Source organism: Amblyomma maculatum, chromosome 9 (assembly GCF_055883805.1).
Source record: "Amblyomma maculatum isolate TAMU_Amacu chromosome 9, ASM5588380v1, whole genome shotgun sequence".
NCBI classification, from domain to species: Eukaryota; Metazoa; Arthropoda; class Arachnida; order Ixodida; family Ixodidae; genus Amblyomma; species Amblyomma maculatum.
In genome coordinates, this window is record NC_139352.1 from 21,341,844 (window position 1) to 21,357,541 (window position 15,698).

General features: G+C 41.4%; 1 protein-coding gene across 2 annotated transcripts; it reads left to right on the plus strand.

Annotated features, from left to right (window-relative positions):
• The first annotated feature begins 106 nt into the window (after positions 1-106).
• On the plus strand, positions 107-11,864 carry LOC146178558 (sterile alpha motif domain-containing protein 3-like). Of its 2 annotated transcripts, XM_084578361.1 has the most exons (10): positions 108-417; positions 1,336-1,458; positions 1,554-1,627; positions 1,714-1,863; positions 3,255-3,342; positions 5,482-5,640; positions 6,383-6,595; positions 7,286-7,457; positions 8,129-8,214; positions 9,348-11,862. In XM_084578361.1, exons 1-10 carry the CDS (start codon positions 274-276, stop codon positions 9,645-9,647), a joined length of 1,509 nt encoding a protein of 502 aa, XP_084434487.1. In that variant the 5' UTR covers positions 108-273; the 3' UTR covers positions 9,648-11,862. The 2 variants fall into 2 exon arrangements, with proteins under 2 accessions (XP_084434488.1, XP_084434487.1); XM_084578362.1 differs by lacking the exon at positions 6,383-6,595 and having other exon boundaries at positions 107-417; positions 9,348-11,864.
• Positions 11,865-15,698: the final 3,834 nt, after the last annotated feature.

The following is a 15,698-nucleotide window of genomic DNA, read 5'->3' on the forward strand; positions in this document are numbered from 1 at the left end:
CGCGCCGATTCCCGGGCAGCACGCGGGCGCCGATTCTCGCAGGCGCAGACGCAACGGTTGTAGCAACGCCGAGGAGGCGCTGCTCTAATCACGTGGGACGACTCGCTCCTTTTTATTTTTTATTACTAGGTTCTGCCGCGCGCTCCCTCCATGCTTTCTTTCTTCGATGCGTTTAATGTGGTGCTCGCTGCGTGCTCGCATTCTTTTGATTTCCTCGGCAACTAGCGCGTCGGAAAGCTTGTGTAGGTGTCTTTCTAAGCATTTTCAGTTACGATGCGGTGTTTAGTTGCTGTGCCACACCTTGGTGCGGCCAGGACATATTCAATTGAGGGAAACACGCTCAACGCGCTCAAAGAAGCCATTCGCGCTTGCCCGGTTCTCGGCGGCAAGGTGGACCTGTCATCGAGCTCGTTTCAGGCAAGTGTATCTTTGTTTCTTTGTTTTCAATGGCGCTCAAAAAGGCTCGCGCATGTGTTGAAAACTTTGCCCGAAACTTATTTATACGAAAGGAAGCTTCGTTGAGTGTTGAGTCGCTAAATGAGGCTTTTGACAAAGCACGTTTTCCAGAAGCGCGCGCCAACCTGTCGTAGCCGCTGCCATACCATGCTCTACAAATCGCCTATTCGTCACAGCCCAGATATGAGAATGTCATTCTCGTCAGTGACAAAAGCTTAAAGCATTAATTGCGGGCTGCATGTTCTTCAAAACGACAGGGAATAAATGTTGCTCTGCAAGCACGAAATCTTCCAGGATGCGCAATCACGTGACACACGGGTGCCGGAACAACCTTGTGTACAGCCGTACGTGAGACCTTTCACGACTCTGTGAGAAACCGGTTTGACTGGGCAGTGAAGCAGTTGGGGGGGGGGGGGGGGGGGGGGAATCCGCAGCTTTTTCCTGTGCTATGAGCACAGCTCAGTCTCCAATATGGCAGTGCGCTTTGGTCAATTTTGAGAGGCGCGGTGTTGTCAAAAGGCGCCATGCTCTCGAGAATGTAGAGTGAGCGCAGATTTTGTGGGTTCGAAATTTTTTGTTTTCGTTCTTTTTTCTACTGTGAGAGGCTAGAAAACTGTCTCTTATAAACTTTCTCTCTTATAAACTCTCTTATAAACTCTCTCAAGTGCAATGCGCGGGAAGTATGAAAGGGGCTGGTGGCTGCGCTGGCCGGTCCTCAGCGCGTTCAAACGAGTGACGGCTTGAGCTGCCTTCGGCGCTTGATTAAGTCGCTTAAGTTGTCTGTCCCACGTCGCCACGTCGTTGTGGACTGATAACTTTCTTCGGCAAAAACTTTGGTTTAGGAGGAAAAAAAACTCACTTTTACTTCGTTGTTCACAGATACTGGACAAGGCGTTCGAAGAATATGTTGACCTCTCTGATGAAGACACAATTGCTGATATGTCAAAAATTCAGCTGCACTCACATGTCAGTAAGGAGCAGATTGCTTCAACTTCGTCACAGGTATTTATCTTTAAGAAATGCATATCAAGGAAAGCCGCAGCACAGACATGAATTTATATTTAAGCTTTCGTGATTTTTTTTTTTTTCACTTACAGGATACAACGTCGGAAAATGTGACTCCCAGTGGTGAGCAAGAACAAGAAATCGGAATGGGCGGTTATTTTGATTTGTAAGTGTGTCTGATTGGAGTACTATAGTCTATGAGTCTCAGGTAGTGTGTTCAGAACTGAGCTCTAAGCTACAGCTTTTTTGCAGGCCGTCACACTCAGATGATGATGGCCATACTTTTGTGTTACCAAGCCTGGGAGCCCTACATGGTGACATAGTCAGTGGCAAACCGCTTTCTTCGGCAGCGTTCAAAAAAATCGTCAACACGCTCTTCACTGAAATGATGAAGATTACTCTGTGAGTAAATTATCCTCCGAATTATTTTGGTAGCTGTGAGCATGCCTGCTAAATCAGTCACAGGGCATGATATATTGCGCAAAAAATCTTGATACCATTAATAGTATATGAAGGTTTTATTCCCAGGTTTTCTATATTTCAAAGCTTAGAGAGCATTGCCGAATGAATGCTTGATAATTCCAGTTTTGGTTAATTTAAAAACCTTGACGATTGCTGAATTTCTGTAATGTTGTAAACAATACTGAAATCTTTTTTCTAATTTGATCTGGAATCGTGTAACGGTTTGGCAAAACCATTCATTGGTTTCCTCAAGAGTTTCAATTCAGACGTTAATCAAATATGTTGTTTATTAATGAGCTTCGTATATTAAGCTCTGGTCTCATGTAGGGTATTTCCACGAAAGATCAAAGCATGGTCGGTCTACCTTGTATAATTACATCAAAATTTTATATATTGTTGCCTGATGACTGCAAAAAAGACCTTAATTGGTTTTGCTGCCAAAACGCTTTTCGAGGCACAGGGCACAGGGACAAAAAAGTGGAGTGCCACGGCTATCTTCTCTGCTGTTTTGTCCAACTTTGGTTATGAATTACACAAAATGTAGAAGTTAGGTAGCTGAAAATTGTCTCACTAAATATGTGCATGTTTCATTTGTATTCACTTAAGTTTTGCTTTTTTTCGGTAGTATAGGGGCTTTTATAAAATCTCAAAATCGGGCTAGGAAATGAAATATTACCTACTTTGCAAGCCTTTATCTCAAAAAATGCTTTTGGTAGAGCAGCAACAATTTCACACTATGTTGTCAACACACTTATCTATCAAACTGCTAAAGCTTATATTTATATTATGTCTCAATACAGAGATACAGTCATGCTAATTTCAAGAAAATGGTGAGCAAAGAAAATGTCTGTGGACAATAAAAAAAAATGTTTTGGATGTTCTTTAAACTTTTTCCACCTCTTGTCCTCTACTTCAGATTTCAATATCATTAAAACCATTGCATAATTTTGATGCACTTACCACCAGTCCAGTAAGATCCTTATGCAAGAAGTTGCATTTGTAAGTCTGACTTCTTCCCTGCTAAGGGTATAAAATGAATTCTATATAAAATGAAGGCCCAGCAGCACAGAAAAGGTATCGACGAAACTGAGGACAATTTTGTGATGAAAAAGGTCAACAGACCATCATTTGAGTGACCTTAGGGGAAGACCCTTAAATTTGAAATTACTTTAAAAGTGTTCAGGCTCGAGTTTTGAATATTTACTTGCATGCATTTCTGAGGAAAATTGCAATATTGGTGAGAGCAAACTAATCACAGCTCATTGTGGCAATTGTGTAATTTGTAGCTGATGGCAAATTAAGACAAGGTTAATTTTGGTAATGTTTTTCAGGTTCCCTACCCGCAATTTTTATGCAAAAGTCACCTCACTTCTGATCGAGAAATACCCTCAGCTAAAGGATGTTGTAGGAAGTGGAGCTGTAAGTAAATATCCCTTTTTTGCTGGTGACACCTACCTATAATGGGCGCATCCTTTATGATAGCACATTTAGCAGATGCAGTAACAGTGTAAAAGTTGATGCCTTGAGCGGAGCAGTGCATGAAATTACAACCTACATTTGCTGGTTATGATTCATCTTCAAACACAGTGAAAAGACTTCATTTTGCAGTGAAGGCAGCCGACTGGTCTTTCCATGCCAAGAGTCCTAGGCTAAAAAAATAAATTTTGAGAAAACATTTTACGTATATGTAAAATTGCGTTTTCATAGTTATCTTTTTAGATGGGTGGGCATGCAGTTTTGCATGGTAAAAATGTTCTTTAAAAGACTATAAAAGTTAGAAGTACCATTTTCATTGATTTTTTAAGGATCAAGCTACTCGGCAGTTTGTTAATAACCAGCTTCGTTTCCTACATGGCTATTAAATATAAGTACTGTTACAGGGGACGAAACAGTGTACATCAAGGTAAACAAATTCTAGAATTGAAGACAGTGTTTTTGGCAATAAAAAGCTTGTTACTTTTATCCTGAGTGCTCAGGTAACAATGCAATAGTATACTGAGTACAACAGTTTATTGCCAGTCATGTTGCTTTTTTTTTTCATTGAAGTACTTTTTGTATAAAGCAAGAAAAAAAAAATTTTTGAAGTGCAGTTCTCGCACCATAAGTTGCGTCATCTCCTAACACATCTTCACCACTGAGCACAGAACCGTCGACACCGTTAGCAAATGAAATGCATAGTTACTGTGCTTAAATGAAGTTACCACTGTAGGCAGGCATTGGAAAGATAAGTAGTCAACCAGGTAATCATGCGAGGAGCCTGCTCATGTGATTGAGGCACATCTGCGCAAGCGGGCCGCGCTCAACGCCTGTGCCCATTTTGAGTTTCTCACCACACCGGTGTGCACTTCGCTCGGTCACGTTGCACTCTGAGGCGTGCAATGCTTTCGTAATATTCAGATATAAAGTACTTGTGTGTGTACGCCTGCCATTGTGGCTGGTCGTCCCTCTTCGTCCTTGTGAGGCAGCATGCTGAATACACGCGTTTTTCTGCTCTTGGCTCCCTAATGCCAAAGTAGGTTCATTTCAGTTTTATAAGCAAAAACAATCTATGGAAGTCTAACTGCCCAGTGTCACATTATATCTTCTTTAGCTTCGTAGTTAAAAATATAAGGAACCAAACAGTGGAAAAAATGGAAGATTTAATAAAATAACCACATATATAACTTGTATGGACCTTAAAGGACGGCACAACTTGTGGCACGAGAGCTAACATCAAAAATTATTTTATCGCTTTAAACAAAAGTTGACTGGATGACAATTTCAGAAATGAAAGGAAACAAAACTTTGCATTTAATCTGCTATTAGCATTTTTACTTGGCCAACCTGAAGGTAAATGTGAAGGGTGCTTAAGGCTCAAAATGCAATCTTTTGCAGGCTTGGCAGTTTTTGCTGCTATTTATAGTTATGGAGCTGTGACAATGTTGTTAATAGACTTTTGGAAGCATTATGGTTATTTCTAAATTCTTGAGAGCAAGTTGATATCTCTAAAGGAATGAAAAAAATTGTATATTTTGACATTTTCTCTCAATATGATAAAATTATTTTTCAGTACAAAGCTTAATGCCTCATATTTAATTAAAAGCATAATCCTGTTCAATTGCCATTAAACAATTCTGCAGTGGTTTTCAAACATTTGAATTCTTTTTAACTATTTCGTGATTCCAAGCATCTTTCTTTTTGAAAAAGCTCACATTGCTCAGCTCACTAACTTTTTTTTTCAGCAAAACTATTTTACGATTTCATTATGAAGGGATAATATCTAAAGAATTGTTTTGAGCAGACCAGAGGCAATTTGAGTGCCACACGGGATGCATGACTTGGAATAATCAGGAAGTAAAATTGTAATGCCTTAATATTTTCTGCCATTCATTATGTCATCAGTGTTTTGTATAGCTGTAGCTGCCCTTTTTTCTATGAATTTTATTTCATGGTCAGATCTCAATTCAACCCCTTCCTTTGTAGTAATCACTTTCTGATGTTAAACACAAAATATACAGTGTCATTGAATCCTGCTGCATGCAGGTACACAGTTAATTTTCCTTTTTTTACTATGTTTAGGACTCCTGGAAAGTAGCCTTGGGGTACAGGTTTAAGCACCAACGACGAGCCCTGCCACGTGTCGGACGAGTGGCCGAAAACCGTAGTAAATTTGCAGCACGAAGAAAATCTAGCAAGGCAACGACTGGTGAGCTCCAGCGACACAAGATGCCAAAGATGGTGAGTAGCATTCTGCACTATAATGCAATATTTCAATTTGTTCAGCTAGCATAATGCACAGAAAGCTAACAAGGTGTGCAGTATTTGTATGTGCTAATGCTTCCAAATATTATTGAGCATGCATAAACTTTTTGGACAAAACTAAACAAAATTAGGTCAGACAAGTAGCAACATAAAGGTTGGGTTGGTTGATGGCGCTTACAATACCAATGTGACCGAGGCTATGAGAAATGCCGTAGTGGAGAGTTCCAGCAAATTTCGACTAACTAGGGTTCATTAACATGTGCTGGCATCGCAGAGCACACCGGCACCTTGCTTTACGCCTTCATCGAAAAGCGGCCCGGATTCCATCCCAGGTCCTTGGGTTCAGCAGTAGAGTGCCTTAACCACTGAGCCACTGGGGGGGGGGGCATATAGCAGCAAAAAGCTAGAATACCCTATAATAAACAATAAGAATAATAAATGAGTATTATATTATATGTATCATATTTTTTGGCATTCAGTCATAATCATTTGCTGGTTGGTTGAATGGTTGTCTAGCAGGTGGAAAAAACAAATTAGGTCATTTGTTAATACATTTAATTACATCTTACTATCAATCAAGAAATTCATGGTGACTATGAACTTAAAGAATATTGCATATGAAAAGTGAGGTAAAGAATTTCAATTAGAAGATAATGAATTTTTCCTTGCATAGTGCAAGTGTATATCACGTTTAGCTACTTTGTGTTGCTTCCTTCAGGCCGTTGCAATGTGTGAAATGCCAGGCGAAGACGAAGAGAGCTTGGCAATGCATATTGAATGGCTTATGTGTGAGCATATGAAATCTGCGCCTGATGAAGAGGAGATGAAGGAAAGGCTGAAGCTGACATCGAAAGATAGGATCTCTGATTTTGCTACAAGCAATGTGCGTGACATCAAAATGAAGTACCCTTACGTGATGAATTTCGAAAGGGTAAGTCAGGTATTGTGAATGCCAGTGAGAGGTGGAAAATCTATCGTTCACCTTGATTGGGGAGCCACCTTCATTCATGGCAACTTAGTGCATGTTTTGTGAGTTGTAATGCAAATGGTGCAATCTCTGTAAATGAAGCACTTAACTAAAGGTTGCAAAAAATGGCAGGGATAAAATATGGTGACTTGATGCAGAGATGCATTCTGGGAGGGTTCGGCAATTTATTTTATTTCATGGTGAAAGCAGTGCTAACACAGTATGAAGCGAGAACACTACACAGGCACTGATTAGCAACTGGCATTTATTTTAGAAATACAGATATATGTGTATATCTCCCACCATCGGCACAGTTTTTCCTTCTGCTTTGCATTTAATGTTCTTTATGCCGATAATCACCATAAGACTAATTCGTGTCAATGTCAACAGTATAAACATAAAAAAAAGGGAAGAAACCCAACGTTTGCTTTGCACTCTTAGGCTGTTCACTCCTTTAAATTCTTTAATAGCAAGCCTCTCATTTCCCTTTCAATTGTCTGCTATATATATATATATATATATATATATATATATATATATATATATATATATCTGTGTGTGTGTTCAAAGAGTCTCATTGAGATACATTTTTGTACTTTTAGAATTTGCTAGGTTCTTGTTCCAAAGCAGTTAAATGTGCATTTTTTCTCTCAGTTCTGCAGCGACTTCCAGATACTTACAAAAATTGATCCATCAGCTTCGATTGCAAGTGGCATTGAGAGCATTGCTAAACTGGTTGAACAGAAAGTAATCACCTGCGAAGCAAGTGCCATGACATTGCTGGAACAAGCCCGCGACATGGATCCACAAAGGCTGCGAACACGACGTAAGTGGTGTTATGACTTTAAATAGCACATTTCAGGCCTACTGTATATAGCATATTATTGAAAGTTGGCAATCCAGCGGCGATCTGGATTGCCAACTAGGTCTGATCCAGCACGCCCAGCGAGCAGCGAAGCTCAGCGCAGCCCTGGAATAGGGCCACTGACCCTGTGAGAAGACGGAAGATGGACCGCTTCTGCTTCTAGTACAAGACCTTCCTAGAGAAATTAACGTATTTCCTATTCTATCCTATTGAATGGTTTCTTTCATAGATATGATACTAGACATCACAATTGCTGCTTATTGCTACATTTGGTTGTTTGGAGAAGTGTTTTTAGGTTTACAGCCTGTATCTTGTCTGGAGCTGCAGTTTATTGGCCTCAGATGAAAAAAAAAATGGGAACAATATTAGAGCTGTGTGATTAGATAGAGAATATTGAATGCCATAGCAGCTACAAAACAGCCAATTTAAAAATCTAGGAAATGCTTTCAACTTGTGACAGATGTAATTAAGAGGATAGCCTCGCGTTATATTCTTTGACTGATAGGAACAGAAGCTCACAAAACCAAATCCTTTTTCTGAAAAGGGAACCTTTTCATAGGGTACTGGGGTTTAGTATGGTGCCAATAAAATAAAATTGGATTCAATTGTTGACAATGTGACTTCCTTTTCAGACATCCTGACCATCGCAGTCCTTCGCGTATTGTCTGGCAATGTCAAGGAGCAGGACGCTCTGTCAACTCTCTTCTTACACGAGGAGGTAAGGTCATTTAAAAGTTTTTTGGCAACAATGCCTTTTTAGTACTATGCCATTTGGTCAAAACACTTGCAAAAATGTGTTATGCTTTGCAGAAATAATTCTGCCATTAGCAGGTGAAGGTAATTATCTTTATAGTTACTCTACTGAGAACCATTATATGTGTCCATTAAAAACCTTCCACTGGATGACCTGCATTCTTTTGAAGATACTGTCTGATAGAAAGCCAACATCTTTTTCTTTCCGAGTTCAAGATTGCTTGATACCTGATGTTTCCTATATTGAGCAACAGACAGAGCAGTGGTGCAGTGGTTTGGTATTTGACTGTGGTGCCCATAAACACGGGATCAAATCCCGGCTTCAGCGGCCACTTTTCGATGGAGGCGAAAAGTAGGGCTCCAGTGTGCTGTGCAACGTCAGTGCACATTAAATAACCCTAGGTGGTGGATATTTTGAGCCCTCCACTACAGTGTCTCTTATAGCCTGACTTGCTTTGGGACATTAAGCCTCATAAACATAAACAGTAAATCTAATTTAAGAATGGGTGGAATAAAATGCTTTCACAACTTGAAGGAAAGAGCAGCAGCAGCATCAGTAGAGGCAAAAAGCCTTAGAACTGTTTGCAGGAGATGGTGTCACACTGTATATGACAGTCAAATAGTTTTCCTATGTTGTGGCATGAAAAGAAATGTAATACTGCGTTTCAGTAAAGGCTATGCCATACTCGCATACCTACTGTATTTTTTTCAGAAGCAGTACAGTAACACAACCTCTACTGCCCCATAACAAGTTTTTTAATGGAGTCTCTAAACAGCTTGCAGATTCCAGTTGGGAAGATAATTGTGCTGTTTGCTTTCACCAGTGTTCAATTTAAGTCATATGTTAACCTGAGTAAATTTTGTTTAAGGAGTGAGAAACATAAAGCCTGCCAGTTAAGATTGTGGACATAATGGCCTTCATCGAAATAATTCCATGGGGCATAAATATTTTAGGCGCAGCTATCAAACAAGCAATTTGTGTTAACATTGTTTGTATTACAGCCTTAAGCAGCTTTACAAAGAGTGCATCAAAGTGTGGTTATGAGGGAATACCTCATGCACAGTAGGTGCTGATGCAATATTTTATTGCCCCCTCAGGACTCAAGTGTTCCAGCTACCCCTTGCGTCTTGTACTCTGGAGAAAACGTTGAGGATGCCAACCTGCTGCATATGAGGGTGGACCGGGATAGACTGTTCTCCGTAAAAAATGCTGAAGAGGGACTGGCAGCTGTTATGTCTGCATACTGGCTTTTCAACATCCAGTACAACCGCAAGTTGTTCAACACCTTTGTTGTGCTGGAGCGGCTCTTTTTTGGGCTTTCATTGAGTGCACCAAGACCGGTGGCTACAAAATTTCTAAACAAAGTGTACCGAAATATGCATGTTTACAGAGGCTGAGTTGTATGTTGTGGTCTTTTGTATTGAGTTCACTTGTTTATTATTTGTAGACAGGTACAAGGGGTTAGGACAGTTGTGTTGTTGTGATACAAATGCAGTTTTCTGTGTTATGCTTTGCCACAAGCATTAATTTGGCAAAACTTGTGTGAACTTGCACCAAAAAAAAGCCAGGCAAGTGTGATATTATTTCCCCCATATTCTGTGGCTTCTCGTGGCCTCTACCCAGGATCTTAACGTCTCTCAGTTGCGGCTCGCACGCAGTACAGTTCGCACAATGTGCTTTAAAGCCTGCAAATGATCCCCTGTCCGTTCATTGGTACAGCACCCGGTCTGGCCTATGTATGCCTTCCCCCAGGTGAAAAATCTCATAAACGGCCCCCATGCAGCAGTTGACAAACCGGTTAGCATGCTTCTTACATACGCTCGGTTTTCAACACTATAGAAATGCGTGAGCACAGCTCGGCCTACTTCTTCGGAGTGAACGACACCACCAGCATGCCATGTCTGTTCACTACTTTCTTCACGTGGTGGCCAACCTTACGCATACACGATACCACAATAGGTATAACCATATTTTCTGTGGCGCAATCTTTTTCCCAAGCATGCTCACTTGATTTTCTGATGAAGGGCTTCCGTTACTGATGCAATGACCGTGCAGGGGTAACCGGCAGACAGCGACCTGTGTAATTGCTTACTAAAACTCGACTATGCAGGCATAACTTTGTAAGGGCAGGCCCCAAGCATTAGTTAGCGATAGCTCTCTTGACAGTTCTGATGTGCTGATAGGTAGGGCAAAAGTCCTTTCCGTGCCCGTGGAGATACAACATGAAAACTCTGCTGAAGGGCGTGGTCTACAAAAGCTAAAAAGAGATTGCAAAGAACCAGGGCAATGCACGAACCAATGCATATCTTTTTTCTGGTGATAAAATCTGTTTTTGTCCTTTCCTTCCTTTATCTGTCTCTCTCTCTGTTCCTTTCTCCTTTGTTCTTTCGTCAAGTTGCAATGCAACATTTAGCCTCTATTCAAGTTTTGTTGAGCTGTCATTTCATTGACACTGCACTTGCGTGTATTCCATCATTGTTCATTATTACAAATCTGGCAATATTTTGTCTTAATTTATGGCCACTGGGGCCATTTGTAAGTAGGTATTTCTACTGTGTTGCAGTCTAAGGAGGGCATAACAGAAGCCTTGATGGTTTAGTGAACATTTACATTGAGTGCCTTCATTCAAGTTGCCCTAAAATTACATTTATGCTCAACAGCTGCTCAATAATGCAGATTTTGTATCGAAAGCTTATTTTTGCTGTCTCGCACCTGATAAAGTATTTCTTAGCCATTTCAGTGAATGAGGTGCATTTCACTAAGTGATGTGGTTTTGTTTGTATTTAAATCATGATATACAGTGTAATAAATTTCAAGTCATTTTGGGATGTTCAACTATGTAAACCAACAAAGTATTTTGGTTACAGTGTTAATAAACTTTGCCACCAAAACTGATAGATGTCACTCTATATATGCATGCTCGCAATGCGGCAGGTGTATACTATTTGCCTTTGCTGGGGAAAATCAAATAACAGTTTCAGGGATCAGCCTGCACTATCTTGATATGTTCGTATACTTTGTAGGCATGTTCGGATGGTGGACAAGCACCTCTGTGATATATGTGCAGAGAGGCCCTCAACTGAAGCAGTATATAGTCTAAAACGGGATCGTAAAAATTGCTTAGCTAGAACATTACATCTGTGGGAAGCATTTTCTGTTACATTGTCATTCACTGAATATTGATTGCCATGCACTGACCTTTTTTAAGTTGTTTTCACTCTCGCATGCATTGGTGGAAACATGGGAAGAGATGTGGAGTTGTCACCGAGCATTGACAATAAGTTCCTCTGCTTGTAGCAATCGTTCGAGGGCCAGAATCATGAAGACTCGAAATGCAGGCCTATAGTATTTATATACATTTGTGGATACATTTCTTGCCCCGCATCAATCCGAGGCATCTGCTTCAGTCCATATGCATGTGGTGCACCCTTCGAGTACCCTTTTAGTAAGGGTGCAAAAAGGTGCAAAGGAAATATTGCACCCTTCGACAAGGGTGCAACCATTGCACCCTCTAAAATTTTAAGCTTGGCACCCTTTTTTAAGGGTGCAGTATCTGCACCCTATTGTTTGCACCCTACTGGTTGCACCCTTTTACTAAAAAAGGGTGAGCGTCTGGGGACAAGCCAGTTTCCACCCTTAAGGGTGAGAAGTTGTTTAGTGTGTACTTAAAGAGCCCCTGCTCTTTAAGTAAGCTCTCAAGTTTTAGGTAAGCTCTCAGATAGCCTCTTTGCTTGAAGAGACAACGGAAGAAACTTGGAAAGAAGCCCGTCAACGAGTTGGCAGCAAGCAGAAATGTCGAAGAATTCAAGGTCTTGCTGCAGTGGATATTCGGATTTGACAAATGGAAACGATGGTAGTGTAAAAGCAATGGATGATAGTTTCCGACATATATTTACAGAGGGCTGAGTAGATGTAGGAGGTAGGATAATTGATACAGGAAAATGGTGAACTATACAGGCGGGAGAAAGGTATGATTAATCAGCGTCAAAGCATGTTAGTCTGCAATCGAAAGACAATGCTGAACTGGCAGAGCTATTAAATGTTAATCAGCGTAAGGATTTATGGAGACAGTCTGGCATTCTCTAGAGACCGGCTGTAGCCTGAAAGTGATGAAGAGGAAACTAAGCATAGGCAAGAATCAAATGTACCCTCTAGAAGAAAAAGCAGGCGATGTCATTGCCAATATAGATAAGGTAGTTAGTGTTGCCGAGGAATTCTGCACTGATCATTATACTACCCGTAGTAATCACGACGATAATGAGAGCGGCAGTAGTGCAGAGCAATCATGCAACTGACCGGTAGCGAACAATTAAGTAAATAAAGGCAACAGGGAAAGAAGCTGGAGGGGATCAGGTAACTACAGTCTCTTGAAGAACGGAGGAAATCGTGCTAAATAAGCTTTCCCCCTCTATATGCATTTATACGTATCAGAATACTCAAAGAAAGCTAACGCTATCTTAAACCAAAAGAAACGGGACAATAAAGACTTTAAAAATTGTCGACCGATCGGCTTACTATCCGTTACGGACAACGTATGTGCCAAGGTAATCACTGGTAGAATTACCACAAGCTTAAACTTCAATCAGCCATAAGACCAGTCAGGATATTAGCCACAAGGCTGGATATTGTGAACTTGTCCTGACGAAGGGAATACCATTCCGAAAACGGTCGACAAAATAAACTGTGAAAACGAAGAGTCGCGTCTGTCGTAACGCCGTGTGTGTGTGTGTGTGTGTGTGTGTGTGTGTGTGTGTGTGTGTGTGTGTGTGTGTGTGTGTGTGTGTGTGTGTGTGTGTGTGAGAGAGAGAGAGAGAGAGAATTTGATTCATAAATAGTTGCAAATAAAAAGTAATAAATTCCTTACAAAAAAGAAAGGGGGGGGGGGGGGTATGCAAGCACACACGATCTAATCTCTCCAAAGATTATGCTATCCGCCGCTTGATTACGGAAAGTATTCAGAGAACTGTGCTGGGAACAATTAGGGTGTTAGGGATAAGTGTTAATTGAGAGACTACCTAAGTAATCTGAAATTCGCTGATATTCCATCGCTAAGTAACTCAGGAGACGAAATGAAAATACGAATTAATCACCTATATAGGCAAAGAAGAATGGTAGGTCTTAACATTAATATATGCGGAAAATAAAAGTTACATTCAACAGCCTTGGAAGGTTCGAGAAGCTTACGTTAGGTAGCAAGACGCTAGAAATAATGAGAGACTGCGTCTTCTTAAAAGAGGCAGTGACCCCAGATACGGACCACGCGAGTGAAAGAACTAGACGGATAAGGTTAACGTGGAGCGCATTTGGCAGTCATTACATGGTCGTGGGTGGCCGTTTACCAAATATTCTGCAAGAGTAACAGATCTACCTTACTAGTACTCACCTGTGGGACCGAAACGTGTAGAGTATATGGGAAGCGTTAAGCTTAAACTGAAGGTAGCGCAGAGAGCTATGTAATGTATAATGTTAGTTACATCTAACGTTAAGAAAAAAGAACCGGTCACAGTGGGTTAGGGAAATTGAAATCGGGAAGGAGAAGTGGGCATTGAGAGGGAACGTAATACGCTTCTCTTTCCTCGCAGTCGATGCGAAGAGCAGATTGGCCGCCGTCAGAGTAATCGAGCGCTGGACCCGCTCCAGATTCCAGCCGTGGCTCCTACACCGGGCGTCACACTGTGTCAAGGACACAGACTGTGGTGCCATATCCGCTACCGTCGTCGACTACAGTGACTTCTATGAGGCCGGACCCTCGTATCCTGACAAAGCATCTTCGACCAAGGCGCTGTTGGAAATACCAAAAGTAACCCTGGACAGGGAAAGTAGAATGGTTGAGTCGGCTGCGGTATACGGCAGTCTATTCCCACGGCGCCGTAGGCCAAATATCCCTGCGTCGACGGCACGTTTGAAGAGTGCAACAAAATAAGAATCCCTTCCCATTCCGCACTGCCATGGGTGAACAGTGGGCCCTCTGGTTCGCGCACGTATCTGACGTTCCTCGGAAGAAGAGAAAAGAATAAAAATTGTGTGTATGTCGCTTTAAGTTCATTATTCTTTATCCGCAGTACAAACGTCATGCCAGTTTACTTTCGGAACAGGCACTGAAGCGAAGTGATGCTGTGGGACATTTTGCTGGGCTCACACATACATACATACATACATACATACATACATACATACATACATACATACGTACGTACGTACGTACGTACGTACATACATACATACATACATACATACATACATACATACATACATACATACATACATACATACATACATACATACATACATACGTACGTACGTACGTACATACATACATACATACATATATACATACATACATACATACATACATACATACATACATACATACATACATACATACATACATACATACATAGGCGCCCGTGTGCTGTGCGATGTCATCATCATCATCATCATCAGCCTGACTATACCCACTGCAGGGCGAAGGCCTCTCCCATATTTCTCCATTTAACCCAGTTCTGTGCTAACTGCATCCACTTGACCCCCTGCGAACTTCTTAAGCTTATCCGCCCACCTAACTTTCTGCCGCCCCCTGCTACGCTTTCCTTCCCTTGGAATCCAGTTTGTTACCCTAAGCGACCATCGGTTATCCTCTCTTCGCACTACATGTCCTGCCCATGTCCATTTCTTCTTCTTAATTTCCACTAGAATGTCGGTAACTTGAGTTATTTCTCTGACCCACTCCGCACGCTTCCTATCTCTTAATGTTACCCCTACCATTTTTCGTTCCATAGCCCTCTGGGTTGTCCTCAACTTAAGTAGAACTCTCTTGGTTAGCCTCCACGTTTCAGCCCCATAGGTGAGTACAGGTAAGATGCAACTGTTGTATACTTTCCTCTTAAGCGATACCGGAAAGCTGCTAGTCCTAATCTGCGAGTGCTTGCCAAATGCGCTCCATCCCAATCTTATTCTTCTTGTTATTTCCTTTTCATGATCTGGATCTGCGGTTACTACCAGTCCTAAGCAGACATATTCGCCAACTACTTCCAGTACTTCGCTACCTAATGTAAACTGTTGTTCCTTCCCGAGGCTGTTGAACATTACCTTAGTCTTCTGCATATTGATTTTCAAGCCTACCTATCTACTTTTCCTGTCTAGGTCATCAATCATTATTTGCAATTCATCCCCCGAGTTGCTTGAACGATGAACTGCTGTGCCGGTTCATCTTCGTTTTGGACGCGGGTGAAGAATTTGATGCTCTGCGCTACCTCTTTATGCTCATGGTGCGTAGAAGTTTTGCAGTACTTGCGCAATCTCGAAGTGTAGGCGCAATTTCTTTGCTGCTGAACGCCCAGTTCACGTTGATGGCTCTTGAGTCTATAGTGCTGAAATGAGGAGTGCTCTTTTCTTCGTGTTATCTTCGATACTGTTCCCTTCAAAAAGGATATTCGATCCGAATGATG